General features: G+C 40.5%; 1 protein-coding gene across 1 annotated transcript in view; it reads right to left on the bottom strand.

Annotated features, from left to right (window-relative positions):
• ARHGAP42 (Rho GTPase activating protein 42) overlaps positions 1-19,456 on the bottom strand; it is a 248,484-nt gene that overhangs the window by 138,174 nt on the left and 90,854 nt on the right. The window contains exon 4 of the mRNA XM_030887682.2: positions 2,345-2,416. Within this exon, the coding sequence (XP_030743542.1) occupies positions 2,345-2,416 (72 nt within the window). The remainder of the gene's footprint in view (positions 1-2,344; positions 2,417-19,456) is intronic.

Below are 19,456 nucleotides of genomic sequence, written 5' to 3'. Positions count from 1 at the left end.
GAATGCCAATTTAATAGAAGAAAGTATTCTTGCATTGAGGGAGCACTTGAGTAGAGGCCCAATGTTCTATCTGCTACCTTAATACTAAACCTATAAATATAGTCACATAGATCTATTTCCCCATCCTCATATACAAATATATTTGCCTATGTACATGTCTTTATCTAGACCTCTATAATGCCCTTTGCCTCCCAGCTCTTTCTTCTATTTTCCTTGACTTTCCTCCTGTCCCAACGCAAAATTAATTTGCAGAGTTTTCACTGAATTCCTTCTGATCATTAACCAAGGACATACAAATCTTGCCCATTGGCAGAGTGAACTGGAAAGTGGATTACCTCCACTCCCTCTCCAGCCAGCCCAGGAAAGGCATTCTCTCAGGGGCTTGCTTGGGTGTGTCCTTGATGGATAATTCTAGGGGTCAAATAGTCACGACTCATGTCCTAATATTCTGACTGCCTTGGCTGGGACATTCTGGACCCATCTTATAAGATCTTTTATCTAACTGTGGAGAAGGGCAATGTGTTCGGAAATGTAGAGGGGCAGAGAAAAAGAGGAAGGAGATGGATTGACACTATTTCTGCAACAACAGACCTGAGCATAGGAACCCTTTTGAGAATGGGACAGCAATCAGCAGTGTGTTGCTTTGTTGTGCATATGGTCACCGTGGATAAGCAACCAACTTTATGGCACCCAGCAACAACGTAACAACATCTAACATACTGCACGTGTCCCAACCCTGGCCCTGCGTCCCCTTCTGCAACTCATATAGATGCATTGATCTGTCACTCATCATTATTTGGTGACAGTTTCCTTTATTCCAAGGCTTGTTTAACTAGTGTACTGATTGTGAGTCCCCAGATGTGATTATGAACTAGTACCAAAGGGTTAAGCTCATCCAGATGTTGTATGTTATCGTTGTCTCTTTTCTAACTTAAAAGATCTTCTCCTTAAATTATATTTGAGATTGGGGTCTCTTTTGTTCCCCAAAACAGGATTAATAAGAAAAAACTTCCAAAAGAATATGTTTGAATTAGTCATTGTTGTAGTTGTTTTTCCCTCCTTAGCACAGTATAGGAGTAGCAAATTGTTTGAAAAAAGGAAAAAGAAAATCAATTCTAGAAAGAAAATGTCTATTAGAAGGAGCCTTTACAAGAAAGGCTTTTCTTTCTGATTCAGGGACATCAACTATGCCATGGAGAGCTGGCAAGGCCTTATCAAGTGGAGGGTAAGAAATGCCCACGCAGAGGGAAAAGTTTGGGGAAAGGCATCAATACCGAGTCAGGGTCCCTCCAATGGTGAACAGACAATAGTGCCTGGAGGAGATATTCTGAAAGACAGCCAATGAAGACGGCGTGGAGAGCTTTCATTGTCAGCACCAAGGGCCCAGGTAGAAAGAAAATTATTTTGGAAATGTTGATGACTATATACGGACAATGTGCTTAATACAATTGAATGATGGATTGTTACAAGATTTGTAATAGCCCCCCAATAAATGATTTTTTAAAACCAAGCAAACGAACAACCAAAAAAAGAAGAACAATCAAGGTTTCATATCGGGAAGAGAGACATCATCAGAGAGAGCAAAATAATGTGTTAAGTAGATGAGGATGAAGGTGTGGAAAGCAATTAGGAGGCTATTTACTTATTTCAGACAAAGTGAAAGGGGAGAGAAGGGAAAAGGATTCGATAGTCAATGGGCAGCACTGTTTTAATGGGTAGAGGAATGTCATCAACTGAATGGAAAAACCAAAAGAGGAGGAAAGACGATGAATTCTCTTTTGCAATCTATAAATCGTGTGTGCTTACATGGTGCTTCAAAAATGGGTAACATGTGGGTCCAAGAGAGAGAATGCTAGTAAATTCTTAGGCTTAGAGAATATTTTTATCAGAATATGAATTAAACACTAATGCAAACTAAAACTTTATGACACACATATAAGCTTTCTCCAAACATTTTTATTAATAACAAAAAAGATATGAATATAAATTTCCGATACAGTCCAAATCCAATGTTTGTTTTTATAAGAATTAGGAGCAAAGCTCAGCTTTTTTTCTCTCTATAATTTCCTGTTCTTTTCAACAATTATTTTGCTACAATTGTTGGTTTGAAGGAATTGATTTATAATATACTAACTCTGTATCTATTCAGCAGAAATGTCTTCTTCTTCTTTTTTTGAATGTTTAAAGAACTCTAGTCTTTGTAATAGGGTTTGTGCAAGAAGTAAAAAATGGCATACAGAATCTTTTAAAAGGTCATTCTAATTTGAAATATGTTAACATCTGAATATAAATCATTTCTAAGTCTCAAAACAATGTGAGAAGAATAATAAAACATAACACTTACTTTTGCGGCACCTATCTGCTCTTTGCGAAATTTCTCAAGTGGTGCAATTAATACATCATTAGCATTTTGAATCTGAAAATTAAAATGAGCATACATTAAAACATGTTTAATTTCATGTAAACAATATTGAAACGTGGTGGTATTACATTCAAGTAATTTAATATACACAGATAGCATTTGTTCTACTATTAGCTTCCATAAAAATTAAATTAAGAGACTTTATGTTTTACTTTTCTATTTTAAAATTAAGCTGTTCTGACATATTTCATATGATCCAAATAATAATTGTGAAATAATGTGAATAATATGAAAACAAGTGCATGTGAAAAAAACTTTAATTTAAACACTTAAGTGACTCATTCCAAGATTTAACTAATAGGTAGTACATTCGATATTAAATTTACAAATACATTTAATTATACTGGTTTAATATAGTCAGTTCAAGCACCATTTTAAAACTGAATCATATAAAAGTTCTCCCATTTCACCACTACACAGAATTTTATAGCTGCAAAATAAAATAGGCTCATTTTTCCCTTATTTAATTAGATTCCTCACACTTGGGATTTGCCCAAATGTTCTCATGTTTCCAACCCAACTAAAAATGTGTCTAATTTCATTTGTGTGCAATATTTTCCAAATAAAGAATTAATTAAAATTCAAAATACATAATTTTTTAATATTGTTCTGCAAGCATATCATGTCAGGAGTAGATTTGTGGGATAGATATTAAAAGTAAGAAGACAGGAATTTTGAAGAACAGCATTCAGCTGGATAAAAATCTTGAAATAGCTGTAAAAAGCAATGAAATAAAAAGTGGTCCAGTTAACAAAATGTATACTTTTCCCACCACTGTTATAACTGAACATAATCTATTACATACTTAGCAAATACTAAGATGTGGAGAAAAACATATTTTAAAAATACACCATACTATTTTGTAGTAGGGTGAAGGGTATATAGTGCTTCTTTGAATTATTTTTGCAACTTTCATGGAGGTTTAAAATAAAATCAAAATTTCAAAATGTTTACTTTCATTTATTTACACTAGACTGGTCTGGTGTTGTTTATGAGGTTCCATAATCTAAGTGCACAGTGATGGTCTAAACAAACACAAAGTTGAAGCTAGAGTGCTCAATGCCTCTGATTCTGTCATTCACCAGTTTGACGGAAAATGAAATGGCAGGTCTTGAAAAGAGGGTTTGAAAGCTTGTGCTGAGAAAACATACAAAGTAGATCAACACTCAAAACAGTTTCAAAGACCTTGGGGACCAACTGTGGGTATCTCTGACCTCCATCAGCTAATCCCCATGTATGAACTCAGAAAGACATGCCTACGGATACCCTGTGCAGATGTCTTACTGGAGAGAGATGGTAACTAGGGTCTTCCCTTCTAAAGCCTCTTTGCCCTTTGAGACCCCAAATATATATACACACACACACATACATACATACATATATACACATACATACATACATACATATATATACACACATACATACATACATATATATAATATGTAGTGAGTTTAATATATATATATATCCATCCATCCAGATTTAACACAGTAATAAATAGCTGTTTCAGCTTTTGAAATTAAATTTGATATGGGAGAAAGATAGTGTCATGAGAGTTTAGTGTCATTTTGAGAAACAGTAACTATAGGGGCTAACAGTACCGAATGCTGGTTTTATGCTGAAATCTGTGATTCAGTACTCCACATGCATGATTGAAGGCATTTAAAGTTAGTGAACTTAAATAGGAAGATAATTTCTAAAGTGGTGAGACGCCCAGCAATCTTGAGATTGAACAAAACGGCGTGTGGTATAGTGATGGAGTAAATCCCTTAGGAGTCCAGGGTACCTGGGTTTCAACAGTGTCTGCTCCTGGTGAGCTGAGCTGTTATTTAATGATCCTGTTAGTTTCATCAGCTACCTAACAAGTTGGCTAAGGACTAACAGATAATGAATGTAAACTGCTTAGCTCTGTGCCTTACCCAAGTAGTACGTGTTTGAAAATGAGAGCTTGTAGTATTTCCAGGTATAGACGATGAATCTCCTGTATTTACCTCACTGAGATATTTGTATATCTGAATTCATTTTATTGTTTTGGGGGTTGAAATGTATCTCTGTGTACATTTGAGAGGGTATTTTCCCACAGAAGTCCAGAGAGATGGATGGCCTGTGTCCTCCCACATCTAATCACTAGGGATTTACAGTTCCTGTTAGGGGCCAAAAACAGTGCTGTGAGCTCCGGGCCAGGGAACAACCTCAGACCTGGGCTAACCCTTGCAGAAACTTCAGACGGCTTGGGAAGATGAACATAAATGTGTTCATTCAATAAGCATGTCATGCTTGCAACGCATTGCTACCACTTTGCAGGCTTTTCAGAGATGAAGCTGATTAGGCTGAGACTAATGACAAGAGAAATGACACAGAACTCCCAGTAAAGAGGTTAGTTTCCACGCGCACTAAGGAGCCCTGGTGGCGCGGTCGGGTAAGCATTTTGGACTGCTAACTGTATGGGCATTTGTGTGAACAACGCCACAGGCCTCTCTGGGGGAGAGAGATGATGCGATCTGTCTCATAAAAACGGACAGACTTGGAACACGATGCAGGGGTGCCATGCGTTACAATGGGCTGGATGGCAGCGGGTTTGGCTTTTCGGTTTCAGCGAATCAAGACGCTCTGGTGGCATCGTAGAGGGCCAGCACTTGGAGCCCGCGCAGCTGCTCTGTGCGTGCAGACAGCTGCTTCTGTAAAAAGAGATCCAGTCCTGCAAGCCTGAGGGGCTTAGTGCCACTCTGTCCTCTAGCATTTTTTTTTCACATTTTTTTTTCTTAAGTTTCTTTATTGTATTGAGAGATTCTCTCTTTTTTTTTTCTTTACATTTTATTAGGGGCTTATACAACTGTTATCCCAATCCATACACACATCAATTGTGTAAAGCGCATTTGTACATCGTTTCTCAAAACATTTTCTCTCCACTTAAACCCCCGACATTAGGTCCTCATTTTTCCCCTCCCTCCCTGCTCCCCCCTCCCTCATGAGCCCTTGATAGTTTATAAGTGGGTATTTTGTCATATCTTGCCCTGTCTGACGTCTCCCTTCACCCACTTTTCGGTTGTCTGTCCCCCAGGGAGGAGGTCACACACAGTTCCATGTAATCGGTTCCCTCTTTCCTACCCACTCTCCCTTTACCCTCCCTGTTTTGCCACTCACACCACTGGTCCTATAGGGCTCATCCGTCCTGGATTCCCTGTATTTTCAGTTCCTATCTGTACCAGTGTACCTCCTCTGGTCTAGCCAGTCTTGCAAGATCGAATTCGAGTCATGGTAGTGGGAGCGGGGAGGAAACATTTAGGAACTAGAGGAAAGTTGTATTTCTCATCATTGTTACATCGCACCCTGACTGGCTCATCTCCTCCCCGAGACCCCTCTGCAAGGGGATCTCCAGTTGCCTACTAATGGGCTTTGGATCTCCACTCCGCACTCCCCCCATCATTCACTATGGTAAGATTTTTTGTTCTGATGATGCCTTACACCTGATCCCTTCGACACCTCGTGGTTGCATAGGCTGGTGTGCTTCTTTAGCATTAGTATGAGTCAAATCTACTTGACAGCAACAGGTTTGCTTTCCAGGCAAAAAGGTAGTAAATTAGTACAGTCTGTGCAATTTGGATACAAAAAACAAAAACAAGCAAAGATGCCCAATACAGAATACACTGCTGGCTTCTATGTAATATATATACACAGTTTTGTTTTAAAAAATTGCTTTACAAAAGTAACAACCCGATTCACAATAAACCACTAAGAATCAGCGGAGATGCTCCATGTCAAGGGGAGGAAAAGGAAGTCGGTAGCATAGAGAATGCGTTGAGCACAGAGCGCCAGCAGCATGGCTTTGTTAAGTCCAGAGCGTAAGGAGTCCGCTTGGCGCCTGCGGGGTGGGCAGATGAGGAGCAGGGAATCCCAGAGACAGTTCTCTGGGAGAGATGCGAGGCCGCAGCGAGGGACCAGGAAGACAGAGGGAAAGGGAGCAAGTGAGCTCAGGGGTCTGACACCCAGTGGTGGGCAGTGGGGGGCACCACAATCAGAAAGCAGAGTGAATGACGCGGGCCGTGCATCTGGCGGAGCTGGAAGAGAGGCCCTCAAGTTCACTTCGGACCTCTGTAGTTTGAGGCCAGGGAACGTCTCAGAGCTCTATTCTGACCAAACTCATCTCAAGATGGCACAATTCATCCACACAAATGAATTCTTTTTATTTTAGAAGGAAAAGGAGGCGAGGGTTCATTTAATATGACAAGGCCCTGGCACCCCCACTCATCTACAATGGTCTAAAGCTGTGAAAAATCTTCTGAGGCAGCTACATAAATATGCCCTGGAAAAGAGGTGAGGGCCTAAGGATACAGCAACCAAATGACTAATGAACCACCCTGCAGAGGCCAACGATTATTTCCTGCCTTCTTGGGTGTTTCTTGCTGTTTATTTTTCTTTTGTGTTTGACTGTGGCGTCTCCTTCTCTATGTTGTGACTCACAATATCTTGCTGTAAAACTAAAGAGATAAAATAAACAGTAACTTAAGTGGCAGAAAGATAGTATTGACCGGGAAAGTAGGAGGAAAGGGAGAGAAACACAGGTGCCAGGGGTTAACAGTAGGTATGCTTTGTTGAGTAGTTAGTATGTGCCAAATACTATGCTAAATTCTTCACAAGAAAGAGACAAAAGTCAACTTCTTATCAGCAAAGGGGTTAAAACCATAAATATCATCTGGAATGTATTAAAATGCAAGTATTAAAGTTAGGCAGACCTAGTTGCTCAAATCCCTGCACTAAAATTAAGACACAGTGGCTCATCCTTATAGTTTTTAAAGGTTTTTTTATAAAAGTTAAAGGAGACATACATACTCAAAAAAGCAACAATATCATGGGTTTGGTGTACGGCAAATTCTAGGTTCTCAATATTCAGAGAACTAATTAAATGTCTCCTGTGTGTTCCAGTACAGCTTAAGAGTCTTAAAATTCCCCCCACATGATAAAAAACGTAGTTACTCAGCAAGAAATAGACATCCAGATTTATTTACCAGAACAGTATCCACCCATGGCTAACATCATTAGAACTCCATAAATCTATTACAAATCTTTTTTTTTTTTAATTTACAAAAACCATCGTGACTCATGTGTGGTTTTGGATTTGAAATAAGATGCTCCGTTTGTGAGCGCTCCTTGGCTGCTTGCTATTCACAGTAAGTGGATTTAAAGTGAGAGGTCAAAACAAATGCCAGCAGGCAGAGGGCACTGGGTGAACGTATAACCTGAGCTGACTGCTTCCCACCCGCTTCTCTGTAACGCCCCAGGGAAGGTGCTACCGTACTTTGACTTCTATGCACAGGTCAACATATGTCGGATCCTTCAATTCTGAAGGAATCACATACAGAAAGTGTAAAAATGTCCGTAAGATTAAAAGAATTGCTGATGCTACTGCCTGATAAAAGGAAATGACTTAGTAAGCAGCGGGAAGCCTTTAGTAGAAACGTGAACTAGGGCTACACTCTGGTGACAGGCATAGCAAAAGAAGAAAGTAAACTGGGAGGTAGGGGGGCAGAAGGGAGGGAGGGAAGCCAGAGTAGGGTAGGGTAGGGTAGGGAGTGGTAAGGAGGGGAGAAGAGAGGTTGGGAGGGAGGGAGGAGGGAAGAAAGAAGAAAAGACTGGAGAAATGCAATTTTGGTTCACGTAGCCTCTTTCTCCCCAGATTTATAAAAGTTTGATGAAATTCCTTCCAGGAAGTAATACTAGAGGATGAAAAGTCCCATCACAGAGTTCAAGAGATTCAAGATGCTGTAATGTTTAGGGAATGTGTGACTTTATATAACCATACTGAGACTGTTTAGGGAAAATACAGGAGCAATTTTAACATTCTCCCTAGATATTGATCATATAATTTCTTGAACATGTCTTATTTCTGCAACTGGTACAATTAATATGCTATTTTTAATTCATATAATTTCATAATTACTTGAATTTAAACAACTTATTTTTATAGATACAAGTCCATGCTTAAAATTCAAAAACAATCATCTCTGATTTCACCTATTTTCTGTAGCAGAGAGAAAAAAAGTGATGTTGGATCATGCATGCTTTACATGAGGCTATATTAGCAGGCTGACACACTTTCACTGTGGGCATATTACATAAATCTAGGCCATTACATTTCCCATTGCTTTTCTTTTACTATTTCAAGTGGTTCTAATAAACAACCACAAGGGAGTGCTCATAAATCACTCAAAAGTAGTGGATGGAAATGTTTTTATGTGGTTAGAAAATGAGACTCCAAATACACTTGACTTTCTTTTTCTTCCAATGAACATAGATTGTAATTTTCTACAGAACATGATTTTCAAGAGCTACCCAATAGGAATTTCCAATGTTTGCTCTTTAGGAAGAACTTTGCCACAACTCTTTTGGATCAAACTGTAGAAGGGTCTACTGTGGAATAAAAGACATCTGAAAGGACAGTTGCACTCCAGTTTCCCTCTCCAGGTGGTAATCCAATAGTTGGTGCTAGATAGGGTTCATCAGTACTCAGTGACTATTATTGTTCTTGTTGTTACTGTTGTCAAGAACTGTCAGGTTAGTTCTGACTCATAGCAACCCTGCGCCCAGCAGAATGAAAGGGCGCCCGGCCCTACACCGTCTGCACTTCCAATGCTGTCTGAGCACACTCTGGCAGCCGCCCGTGTCAGTTCATCTCCTTGACGGTCTCTTAGTTCACGGACCCTACACTCTACCGAGCATAATGTCCTTTCCCAGGGACTAGCCTCTCTTGAGAACAGGCTTAAAGTATGGGGGGCAAGGTCCCACTATCCCAGCTTCTAAGAAGTATTCTGGCTGTATTTCTTCCACCACGGATTTGCTTACTTTTCCAGCAGTCAGTGATTTATGGTGTTCCATTATCTGACCATTTTACTTGATAACACCAGGAGAGGAATTACAGTTTGATAGCTCAGATTCCCATACAACAACCAAAGAAGTAGATGGGAAACAAAACAATCAAAAATATATATATTTTAAAAAAAAACAGCTGCAAGAGACCGCATCAGTAAGCAAGATCATGCTCAAGGCAAAATATAACTTCTGCTGAGATGTCAATATAGCCATCTGTGGAGAAATCACTGAGGCAAGCAGCAAAGAGTGGATCAAATGTAACCAATGAGGAAGACATATGTCAATCTCCAGGAAAAGGCAAGGGGCTCAAACACAGCCAACGCTGTGAGGCTGGCACATGCGCAGGCAGCGAGTCCGGCTGTTGTGCCTGCTGCTGCCAGGGTCAGAGCTGGCATGAGAGTACCCAACCACAGCGAGAAGAGATGGCGCCCGTCTGCATCGGGGTTTTCACTTGAGAAAATTAGAATGGAGGTCCAATTTAGGATTATAGGCAAACATTTTTGTGGTCTTGGTCTAATCCCTGTTCCATGTCTCCCTCTCCAGCAGTTTCGATGAAGAAGCTCGGATCCGGGGTGGAGGCCAGTGAGCGGTTCTGACTCATAGCTAGCTATCCTCTGCCCAACAGAACCCACACTGCCCAGCCTGGGTCATCGCCACAACTGCTCCCTTGCTTGTTTCCATTTGCTATTCATTTTCAGTAACACACAGGGAGAAGGAAGTCAAGGTTTAGGAGAATGTTGCTATATGAATCCTTTGTCTTATTTTCAAAGAAAATGAAAAAAAGTCTACACTCCAAAATACTTTGCTTGGTTTTACGTCATTCTTGGCTGCGACACTGATCACTATGCGATCTTCATCAAATTATTCACACCAGGCCCAAGTCTCAGTTTTGGGGGGTTGTTTTTGTGTGTACAATAAAAATGATAATACAACTTTTACCCCACTGCCGATTTTTAATTATTAGATTTTACAATTATGCTAATACTGATGAAAATTTAATAAGTGCAGAGTATGAACGGCTTCCCTATTAAACTCCTTCTTATGACTAAGCCCGTTGTAATACCCTGCAGGTCATTTTCACCGCGAGCTGGGAAGTTGTTCGGTGTTAGGTGCCTTCTAGTCACTTCTGAAGCCCAGAGACCCGTGCACATCAAAAAGAAACAGGATCTTATCCTGTGCCACCTTCACAGTGGTGCCTCGTGGAACCCCTTCTTGTAGCCATTGTGTCCATCCATCTTGTACCAAACATAACAAGCTAATGGTTTTTCTTGGACCAGTCCCTTGCAGTAGCTTGTCCAAAGTATGTGAGACAAAATCTAGCTCCCCATGCTTCTACAGAACGGTTTCAGCTGTCCGTCTTCCAAGACAGATCTGTTCGTTCTTCTGGCAGGCTACGGTACAAGTCAATAATTTTGACCAACATCATACTTCAAAGCAATGATTCTTCTTCGATCTTCATTATTCACTGTCAAGCTTTTGAACATACAAAGCGATTAAAAACTACTATGGTACAGCTTATTTCTCAAAGGAACATCTTTGCTCTGTAATACTTGTAAGAGATCTTGTGCAAGAGATGGGCCCAAGACAATACGGTCTCTGATTTCTTAAATGGTGCTCCCAGGAGCACTGATTGTGGACCCAAGTAAAACAAATCCTTGACAACTGAAGCATTTTCTCAGTTTATTATAACATTGCTTATTGATCCAGCAGTGAGGATTCTTGCCCTTGTTTTCGTTATGTTGAGGTGTAATTCACAGTAAAGGCTGACTTCTTTGATCTCCATCATTAAGTGCTTCAAGTTGTCTTCATTAGCTCTTTCCTCTGCATACCACAGGTTGTCAATGAGTCATCTTCTAATCCTAATGCTAACTAATTCTTCATGTACCAGTGGTCCTGCGGCTTGGATGATTCGCCTAGCACACAGATTGAATGACTACAGTGAAAGGATGCAACCCTGACTTACACCGCTCCCGATTTTAAACCATACGTTATCCTCCTGGTCTGTACGAACAACTGCCTCTTGGTCATCTATTGGAGATGTGGTTTAATAGAACATAATCTCGCCAACATGGACTAGATGTCAAGATTTCTGCACTGAACAAAAGTGGTCACCTCGTAAGAATGGCAATTTCCTAGAGCCTAAATAATGTAGTAGAATTACCTCACATCAAATGTAATGAAATAAAATAACTTTCTAGGACGATACTATGTAATGTCATGTAACCAATCAAACAGTTGAGGTCTGTGGACTTACACAGTGCTGCTACTGCAGGGGGCTGCTTTTAACCAACGGCTATTCATTCTCTCAGAATCTAGGAGGCGACCAGTCTACATTGAGGAGGCCAGTCCCAGGGCAACACTTTCTCTCTGTGTCAACGCTGAGGTCTCCTTTATCTCTGAAGGTGCTGTCTCCTCTCTTTTCACATCTTTCGGCACAGTATTCCTTGGAGATCCCCACATGTCTTGGCTTAAAAATCACTGCAACTACATAACTGAGTTCATCACCAGCTCTACCTTCCACTAAATACTGGAACATAAGTCAGACAAGATCTTTGCCACTACCTAAGCAGCGCACCTCTTTGCCTACTTAAGAAAGAGAAAACAAAATCATTCTTCTCTTTTAAATTCTGAACTTGTGAATTTGAGCAAATTTCTATTATCTTTGCAAGTTTTTAAGAGAAAATTCATTAAATCACTTCCCAGAGTCACAGTTATTTTATAGCAATTATACTTTAGCAGTTTAACACTAATATATTTTAATTGTAATTGTCCAAATGCTTAGGTAATAGTAGATTACTAACATCTTATGAAAGATTTAAGATAGCCCAATGTATGTGAAATTTCTTAATCATTGCAGTTTTGTGAAGATGGGGAAGGGTGAGAGAAAAGGGGGGATAGAGGACAGGTACGGGGGAGAAACACAGAAATGCATAGTAAGAATAGAAATGCATATTAAACAAAGCAGAGACAAACTGAACTAGTATAGGGCATGGAGGGCAAAAGACTGTGCAGGTAGGTTGGGGCTGGCAGTGTGCTCCGCTGCTGGAGACACTCACAGTGTTTTGAGAGGACTTAAGGGGATCTCTTCTCCACCTGTGTCCAGTGACCTTGTGCAACTAGCCTGAAACCATCCAATGCAGGAGCACTTCCACCCCACACCTATCCCTGAGGGCTTGTCGTGAACTGTTCTCCAGCACAGGAATGCTTGGAACAAAATGTCCATTTGGAAAACACCAATATTAAAGTACAAATAAAGGTAAAGAGGTGCCAACACTTCTTTATCTTTCTTTGTCCTTCCTTACACTTATTTACTTTGAATTTAAAGAAAATCGATTTACTTTTACACAAAGCAGGTGATGTCTGGGCTTCCAGTGTGATGTGTTGACTAAGCATTAGCATTGAGGGCAGGTGGGTTTAACTTCCCTGACCTGGGACATGAGGGGCAGCAGCTGTCTCTGGTGCTGGGCTGAGAAGGATTCTGAGGCTGCATCTGGATACTACTGTGGGGACTGATGCAAGGCATGGCCTCCTAACACTGCTGGCCGCAGACATCTCTGAGCAAAGAGTAAGGATGCTGGGCAGTGCAAACCACTTGCACTCAGCTACTCATCAAAATATTCATGGTTCATACCCACCCAGGAGTACCATGGCAGAAAATATAGGAACATGCTACCGAAGCAAACACTGCTCCTTATAGTATTACTGGAAAAGGGAAATTACCTAAAGGAAATGCAATCTTTTTGAAAAGCCAAAGGAAACAAAACAACAACAAAGTAAAACCAGAGCATTCCATAATATATATGTTGATGTTTGTTATAGAATCTATATCGAAGGCAGTTAAGTTACCACTCACTGATAAAATGTTATGTTTAGGTAAACATCCAGTCATGAAAATAATAATTAAACATTCATTTAGAATTCTTTTTCTTTCTTTGTTTTTTTATTAAATATGTTTCTTGGGAGCTCTTATCACAATCCATACATTCATCCATTGTATCAAACACATTTGTACATATGTTGCCATCATCATTTTCAAAGCATTTTCTTTCTACTTGAGCCCTTGATAGCAGCTTCTTATAGCCACATATGGTTCTTTACTCGTAAATTTTTCTGTTGTTTCTTTGTTTTGTTTTTTCTGCATGAATGTACACTGCTATACTTCAAGTCAAAACTTCACTAAGAGTGGGCCGTTATACTAATAACCAACTGCCACCGAGGGCTGAACCGGGCAGAGCAGTAAGCCTTATAAAAGGAAAAGAAAGCCACCAACGTTCAATAGCTCCCCTATTCATTTTTTCCTTACGGGTTGATGTCACTCTGCAGATGAACTGAAATCTGGAAAAGGTAAAACACATGGCTATGTAGAATTTGGCTGGAAACAAGAAAAAGGGCTTAGGAGTACTTATGGATTAATAGTTCTGAAAGCAGGCAAGGGCAGGTTATTCTCATTAAGCATGTAGGGCACCAGATAAAGATAATAATTGTACATTCTTCTGGGCCAGGAGCGCTCTACGCCAATGTTTACACCTACATTTTACAAGTGAGGAAACTGAAGCCTGAAGAGCTAAGTCATTTGCCCAGGGTCACAACTAGTAGGTGGCAGAGCCCAGATTTGAACCCAGGCAATCTGCCTCCATCCTCCTTCCCAACCACTGCATTATGCCACATCACATCGTTCCGAGGTAACAAAGAATGCATTACGAAAACAAAAATCACTATTATCCCAAATGAAGTTATATAAAAATTGAGCACAGATATTGTACCCAGTCCACACTCAGCTAAAAAAGGACGAAAGAGAAGAGTTATATCGGTAGAAGGATGTTCATGTACTAGTTCTGTATTATTTAACTTTGAATCCTTTATTACACACGTTTCTTCACTTCCCAAGACAGTTTCATCCTCATATTGATGCCCAAGCTGCGCAAAACAATAATGATGGTTCTTGGCTTAAGAAATACCTAGTGAGGTAGACTCAGCAGGGCTACAGGAGAGATAAGGAAGAGATGAGTATTAACTACTAAATTATGGTTATTTCTCCACATAATTCCACCCAATTACATTTTGAGAAATGACCAAAAATTATATTCTCTCTCAGAAATGTAAACATACCTTTTTCTAGTTCATTTCCTTGAAACAATACTTATTTGGGATGTTTATGCATACACTATCTCGATATAAATAAACACAAGAACTACTGTAATTGGAACTCGTGCAGTTAAGAAATAAACAGCACTAGAATCAAATGCATACACACACAAAGTCTTTATCTGTAGTAGAAGCTACCCCTTGGGTGTGGATGTGTGTATTTCAGGGTCTCCAAGGGCTGGGGAGAAGAAAGGCTAATCTTTTGAGATAAATAATTCCCCTAATTGAGTAAACCAGCCAGTGGAATCTCACTGCTGTGAAAAATACAAGCAGGAAAAACTAATTATGAGGGGAAACTAGAGCGTTAGTCGAGCATTACAAAAGTCCATGAGCACCCAAAAGTTATCTGGGTTCTACAATTTAGTAATCAAAAGATAGGATGTATTTTGCAAAGATTTTCTTCTCAGCTTTCCCAGGCAATTGAGTACAGGCTCTTAGTCATAGCTAAGAATTACTTCCCAAATAAGCTCCATATGTTATGACTGTTGTCTTTGGTCTTTTCCAAATCCAGATCTGGTCAGAAACGATAGGCTGGTTTTCCACACTGTACAACTGTGAAAACCCTTTCTTACCCAAGGAAGTAAGGAACCTCTTTCAGCCCTGTCTGTGAGGTCTTATATCAATCACGCCAAATACTAACAGGATGTCAGTGCTGGAGAAATTCTCTTTGCAACACATGGCAAGTGACATAAAAAACAATACCCTTTCCCTTATCTGTGAAAAAGATGCCCCCAAAGAAAATACAATCACTTAATAAATCATTCACATCTGACCCGTTTCGGTCGTACCCTCAGGCCATGGCTTGAATTACTTTCAGTTCCCAGAACTGTCTCACAGGAATATTAAAGAATCTTCTACAGAAAATGACGTTTGGATAGTACTTTTCTTCCTGACTGTGATGCTGTTGAGAAAGCACTGGCTCACAAACCTCAAGATAGGTGGTTCAAACCCACCAGCCACTCTGTGGGGAAAAGATGGGGTTATTTGCTTCCATACAGTTTCCCCGTCTCAGAAACACTCTGAAGGGTCACCAGGAGTCAGAACTGACCTGCTGACAGCGGTGTTTTCTTCCCGAAAGTGAGATGCGCAGGTGCCTGTGTGTTCACGATGATGTGCACAACGTGATGTCACAGGGGGATTACTATAGCGTGCCACGAGACACCAGCCTCCACGTCTATGAAAAGCTATCAAGAACCACATGCTCTCGTTTCCTTCCTTCTTTCTTTCTCCCTCTTGAGAAATCAAAAGATGCTTATCCTAGTGAGTCCTGAAGAAAGTTTGCTCCTCATATGCCTAGTTTACACAAGCAGGAGGCTGCTGCTTGTGGATGGTAGGTGCCATCAAGTCTAATAGAAACCCTATGTGCAAGAAAACAAAAACTGCCCAGCCCTGTGCCATCTGACAATTGTTCCTCTACCTGAGCCCAGTGTTGCAGCCACGGTGTCACTTCATCTCATTGGGGAACTTCCTTTTTTCCTCTGCCCCTCTACTTTACCAAGCACGATGTCCCTCTCCAAAGACTGGTCTCTCCTGACAACACATCCAAGTCTGTAAAACGCAGTCTTGCCATCGTTGCCTCCAAGGAGCACTCTGGCCACACTCCTTCCAGAGCAGACTTGTTTGTCCTTTGTTGCTCCCGATAATCCTATTTCCATCAGTGCTATTCAGGTCCCCAAGCCAGTGTCCTGACAACAACCCAATTCCCATCACTTCTAATGCTAGGCATCACGTCCTGCTTGCAGACTTTTGCTCCAGTGATGCCTTAGCATAATCAAGTGTATGACTGTATTAAGACACGTTGCTATCCTGCTATCCTGCAACAACATACAAGAGCAACTGAACATTGAGAAAACATCCCAGCCCAGTCCACTTCAAGTCCATAAGTCTAATACTAGCCCATATGTCCAATACCAATGCATAAAGTCCTCTTCAGGCTCACTAAACACATGCAATGATGCCAGGCCAGTGGGTAGAAAGTCTTTGGATCCAGTGTCATTGGAAACATCTCAGCGCTGGCAGGGGTCTCTGCATCAGGGTGGGTCCATGTGTCTTGTCAGCTGCTATGTCTCCCAGGGTGTGTGCAGAGTCTCCCACCTCCACGGAGGAAGTATCGGATTTCCCAGAATTCTCAGAAGACCATGCCCACACAGAGGCTTTATTGGCTATCTCCGGATTGACAGGTTAGACTCCACCCCTACACTCTTAATCCTCAAATTGCCACCAGATTTGGTGACTGCCACAATATCACAGCCATTAAAAGAAAAATAACTCCTCATGCTAAATAAAGGGATAAAGATATGAAATCAGCAACCTGAAGTTATCACCCAGTCCCTGCTATATAAATCCTCATGAGATCATCATTAAGTTGAATCCTATGTAATCTTTGATGGTATTTTGGCCTCCTTCAAGAATTCCCTTGAAGAGTTAAAAAAAAATGTGTAAAGAGAAACTCAACTCACATTACATTTATAGGCAAGGGACAATTTTACACTCTATCCCTAGAGGAATAAACATATTTTCATAAATTCAATTATGACTTGAAGGAATGGCTTACAAATTATTTTTCTAGCCCAGACATTTCTGGAAAGCTCCTTATCTGGCAAGTCAATAGTTTGCTCCACTCCCCAGGAACCTCAAAACACACCCTGATGCAAGTCCCTTCACTTCCCCACTGACTCCCTAGGTGTCTGCTCTCTCGGTAAAAGGTATTACATTTGGCCAGTTGCCTCGTCATCCTAAAATTCCTCCTTGATTTTCTATCTCCCATGGCTTTAGCATGCCTCCCATTACATCACTCCTGCAGTACAGAAACTTCCTCCTCACTCGTCTCTCAGCACTCGGTTGCACAACACACCCAGATTTAGCTGCTTTCCATAAAACTGTCACAAAGATCTTTAATCATACCTTTTTAAGAATATGTCACTTCTGAGTTTGCGTGCTTTCTTCCCAGTGTTCAATATCAAAGACTTGCCTTCACCTATGATGATACAATCCTAATAAATGTGTCCCCGCACTCTTCTAATAACCTGTGCTGTGTTACTCCCTCAAGGCACGTCTTCTCTCGTACCATCAAACACTGCTGATGTCCTAACCCTAGAACTCCGTGTGGCCTGTCCCACACTTGTCCTTCTCCATTTCACTTCTTCCATTCCCTAACGGAAGACCTCTCACTATAAACGTCAGCTCACACGGCACCTTCGCTGTAAGCCTTCCCTAATATTTCTAGATCTAACCTTGTGATGCCCACAGGGTACAAATTAAACAATATCATAGCATATCACTGAATCTGGCAGATCATATTATACAAATCTATCTTTCTGAACACATTGTTTTTGGTGGGTTTTTTTGTAGAAATGCCTCTGCCTCCATACAGTTGGCTATTCCCCACCCCCACCCCTGATATTCTTTGATACAAGCCTATTGGCTTTTCAGAAAGATGGGTTGGAAGACAGGAATGTACATAACAGAGCAAAGGCCCCGATCAAAGTCAAGTGGCACACTGAACACCGCTGGGTTTTATCTTCATGCAAATAAAACATCGAGTCCTATTCATACACAATGGCCAACAATCGCTCATTCGTGCAGATACTGGTGAGGCATTCTGAAGACCCCCTGAGGAGGCGAGAAACTGAAGCACAAAGATTTCAGTGTCAAGTCACCTTTTGTTGCTGTTGGAATCTCTGGGGACTGCACACAGTTCTTGTGCTTGGCTGCTAATATAAAACTTGAGGGTGCAAAGACACCCAGACAAGCCTCAGAAGAGAAGTTTAAAGATTTACCTCCAAAATATTCGCCACACTGACCCACATTCAACTCTGATGCACATGGTGCTGCTATGAGTCAGAATCAAACTGGCAGCAACTAGTCTCACCTCTTTGAGAGAGACAGCTTCAAGTGAATGCGGACTACCTTCCATTTGAGCATGCCACCTCACATGTCTGCACTCATGCACCATGAAAAGTTTAATTGTGTCTTTACATTTCCATTTCTACTCTTAAAACAAGGAATGGATTAGACCCACATCTGGAATTTAGTCTGTTCCTTTCTTCTTTGTTTAAAATAATTTTATTGGGATCTCTTACAGCTTCTTTATCCACTCTAGTCCCAATTTGGAAAAAGGTAGTGAGAGCAGGCATGCTAAATGCTAGTTGCCAAAATGACCTATCTGAAGATATTAGGGATGAGAAAGCAATGGCCGGCTGGCTTATCACTGAGAGTTTTTTGTTACCCTGTGCCAAATATTCGATTAGGCTCATAAACAACCTTAGAAAAATGACAGATCAAAAGGTTAGCTTCTCATGGTCTCTGAGTTTACCAACCAGGCAGCATATTATCTCCATTACTAAGGTAACAAATTACATTACTGTGTTACAATTGGAACACTTGGGTAAAAAGGCAAAAACAAGGGCAAGTCTAGGTCAAACTATGAATTAAATACAATTTATTTTCATAAAATTCAACATTTTCTGCTATCCCTCTTGAGGCTTTCATGTTTATTCTGGGGTGTTTATTCAGACCACACACTCAATAAGGGCCATTGCCCAACTGAGAGCAATACATACAGATAACACGTCATATTTCAGAACATTTCCGGACAGAAGAATTTAAAATTAATCACAAACCAAGTGCTGGTAATAAAAAGATAGATGTCAATGATGATTTACTTTCCAATATTCTATTCATTCATATACAGTTCATGTGCTAAGACATGCAACTCCATGCAATATTTATTGTGGAATCCCCAAATCCAGGCTCATTAGTGGCTTAAATATTTTAGTTAAAAAAAGAAATCAAATGAGAAAAATATGAACCAAGTATCAAAAAATGATAGGAAACTACAAAGAACAAAACAAGTTGATGTGACTGAAAATGGTGGTGGAGGGGAATAATTTCGATTGGGGGAGTTACGAAAAGGTCTCACTGAGGTAGAAGACGACACAGAGAAATGAATCGTTAAGAATCCACCCCAACCTTTACACACACACACACACACACAGAGAAATGAATCTTTAAGAATCCACC

This window comes from Echinops telfairi, unplaced genomic scaffold (assembly GCF_000313985.2).
Source record: "Echinops telfairi isolate 266 unplaced genomic scaffold, ASM31398v2 ScPeMD7_7421;HRSCAF=8459, whole genome shotgun sequence".
NCBI lineage: Eukaryota > Metazoa > Chordata > Mammalia > Afrosoricida > Tenrecidae > Echinops > Echinops telfairi.
This window is presented reverse-complemented; position numbering and strand designations above follow the sequence as displayed.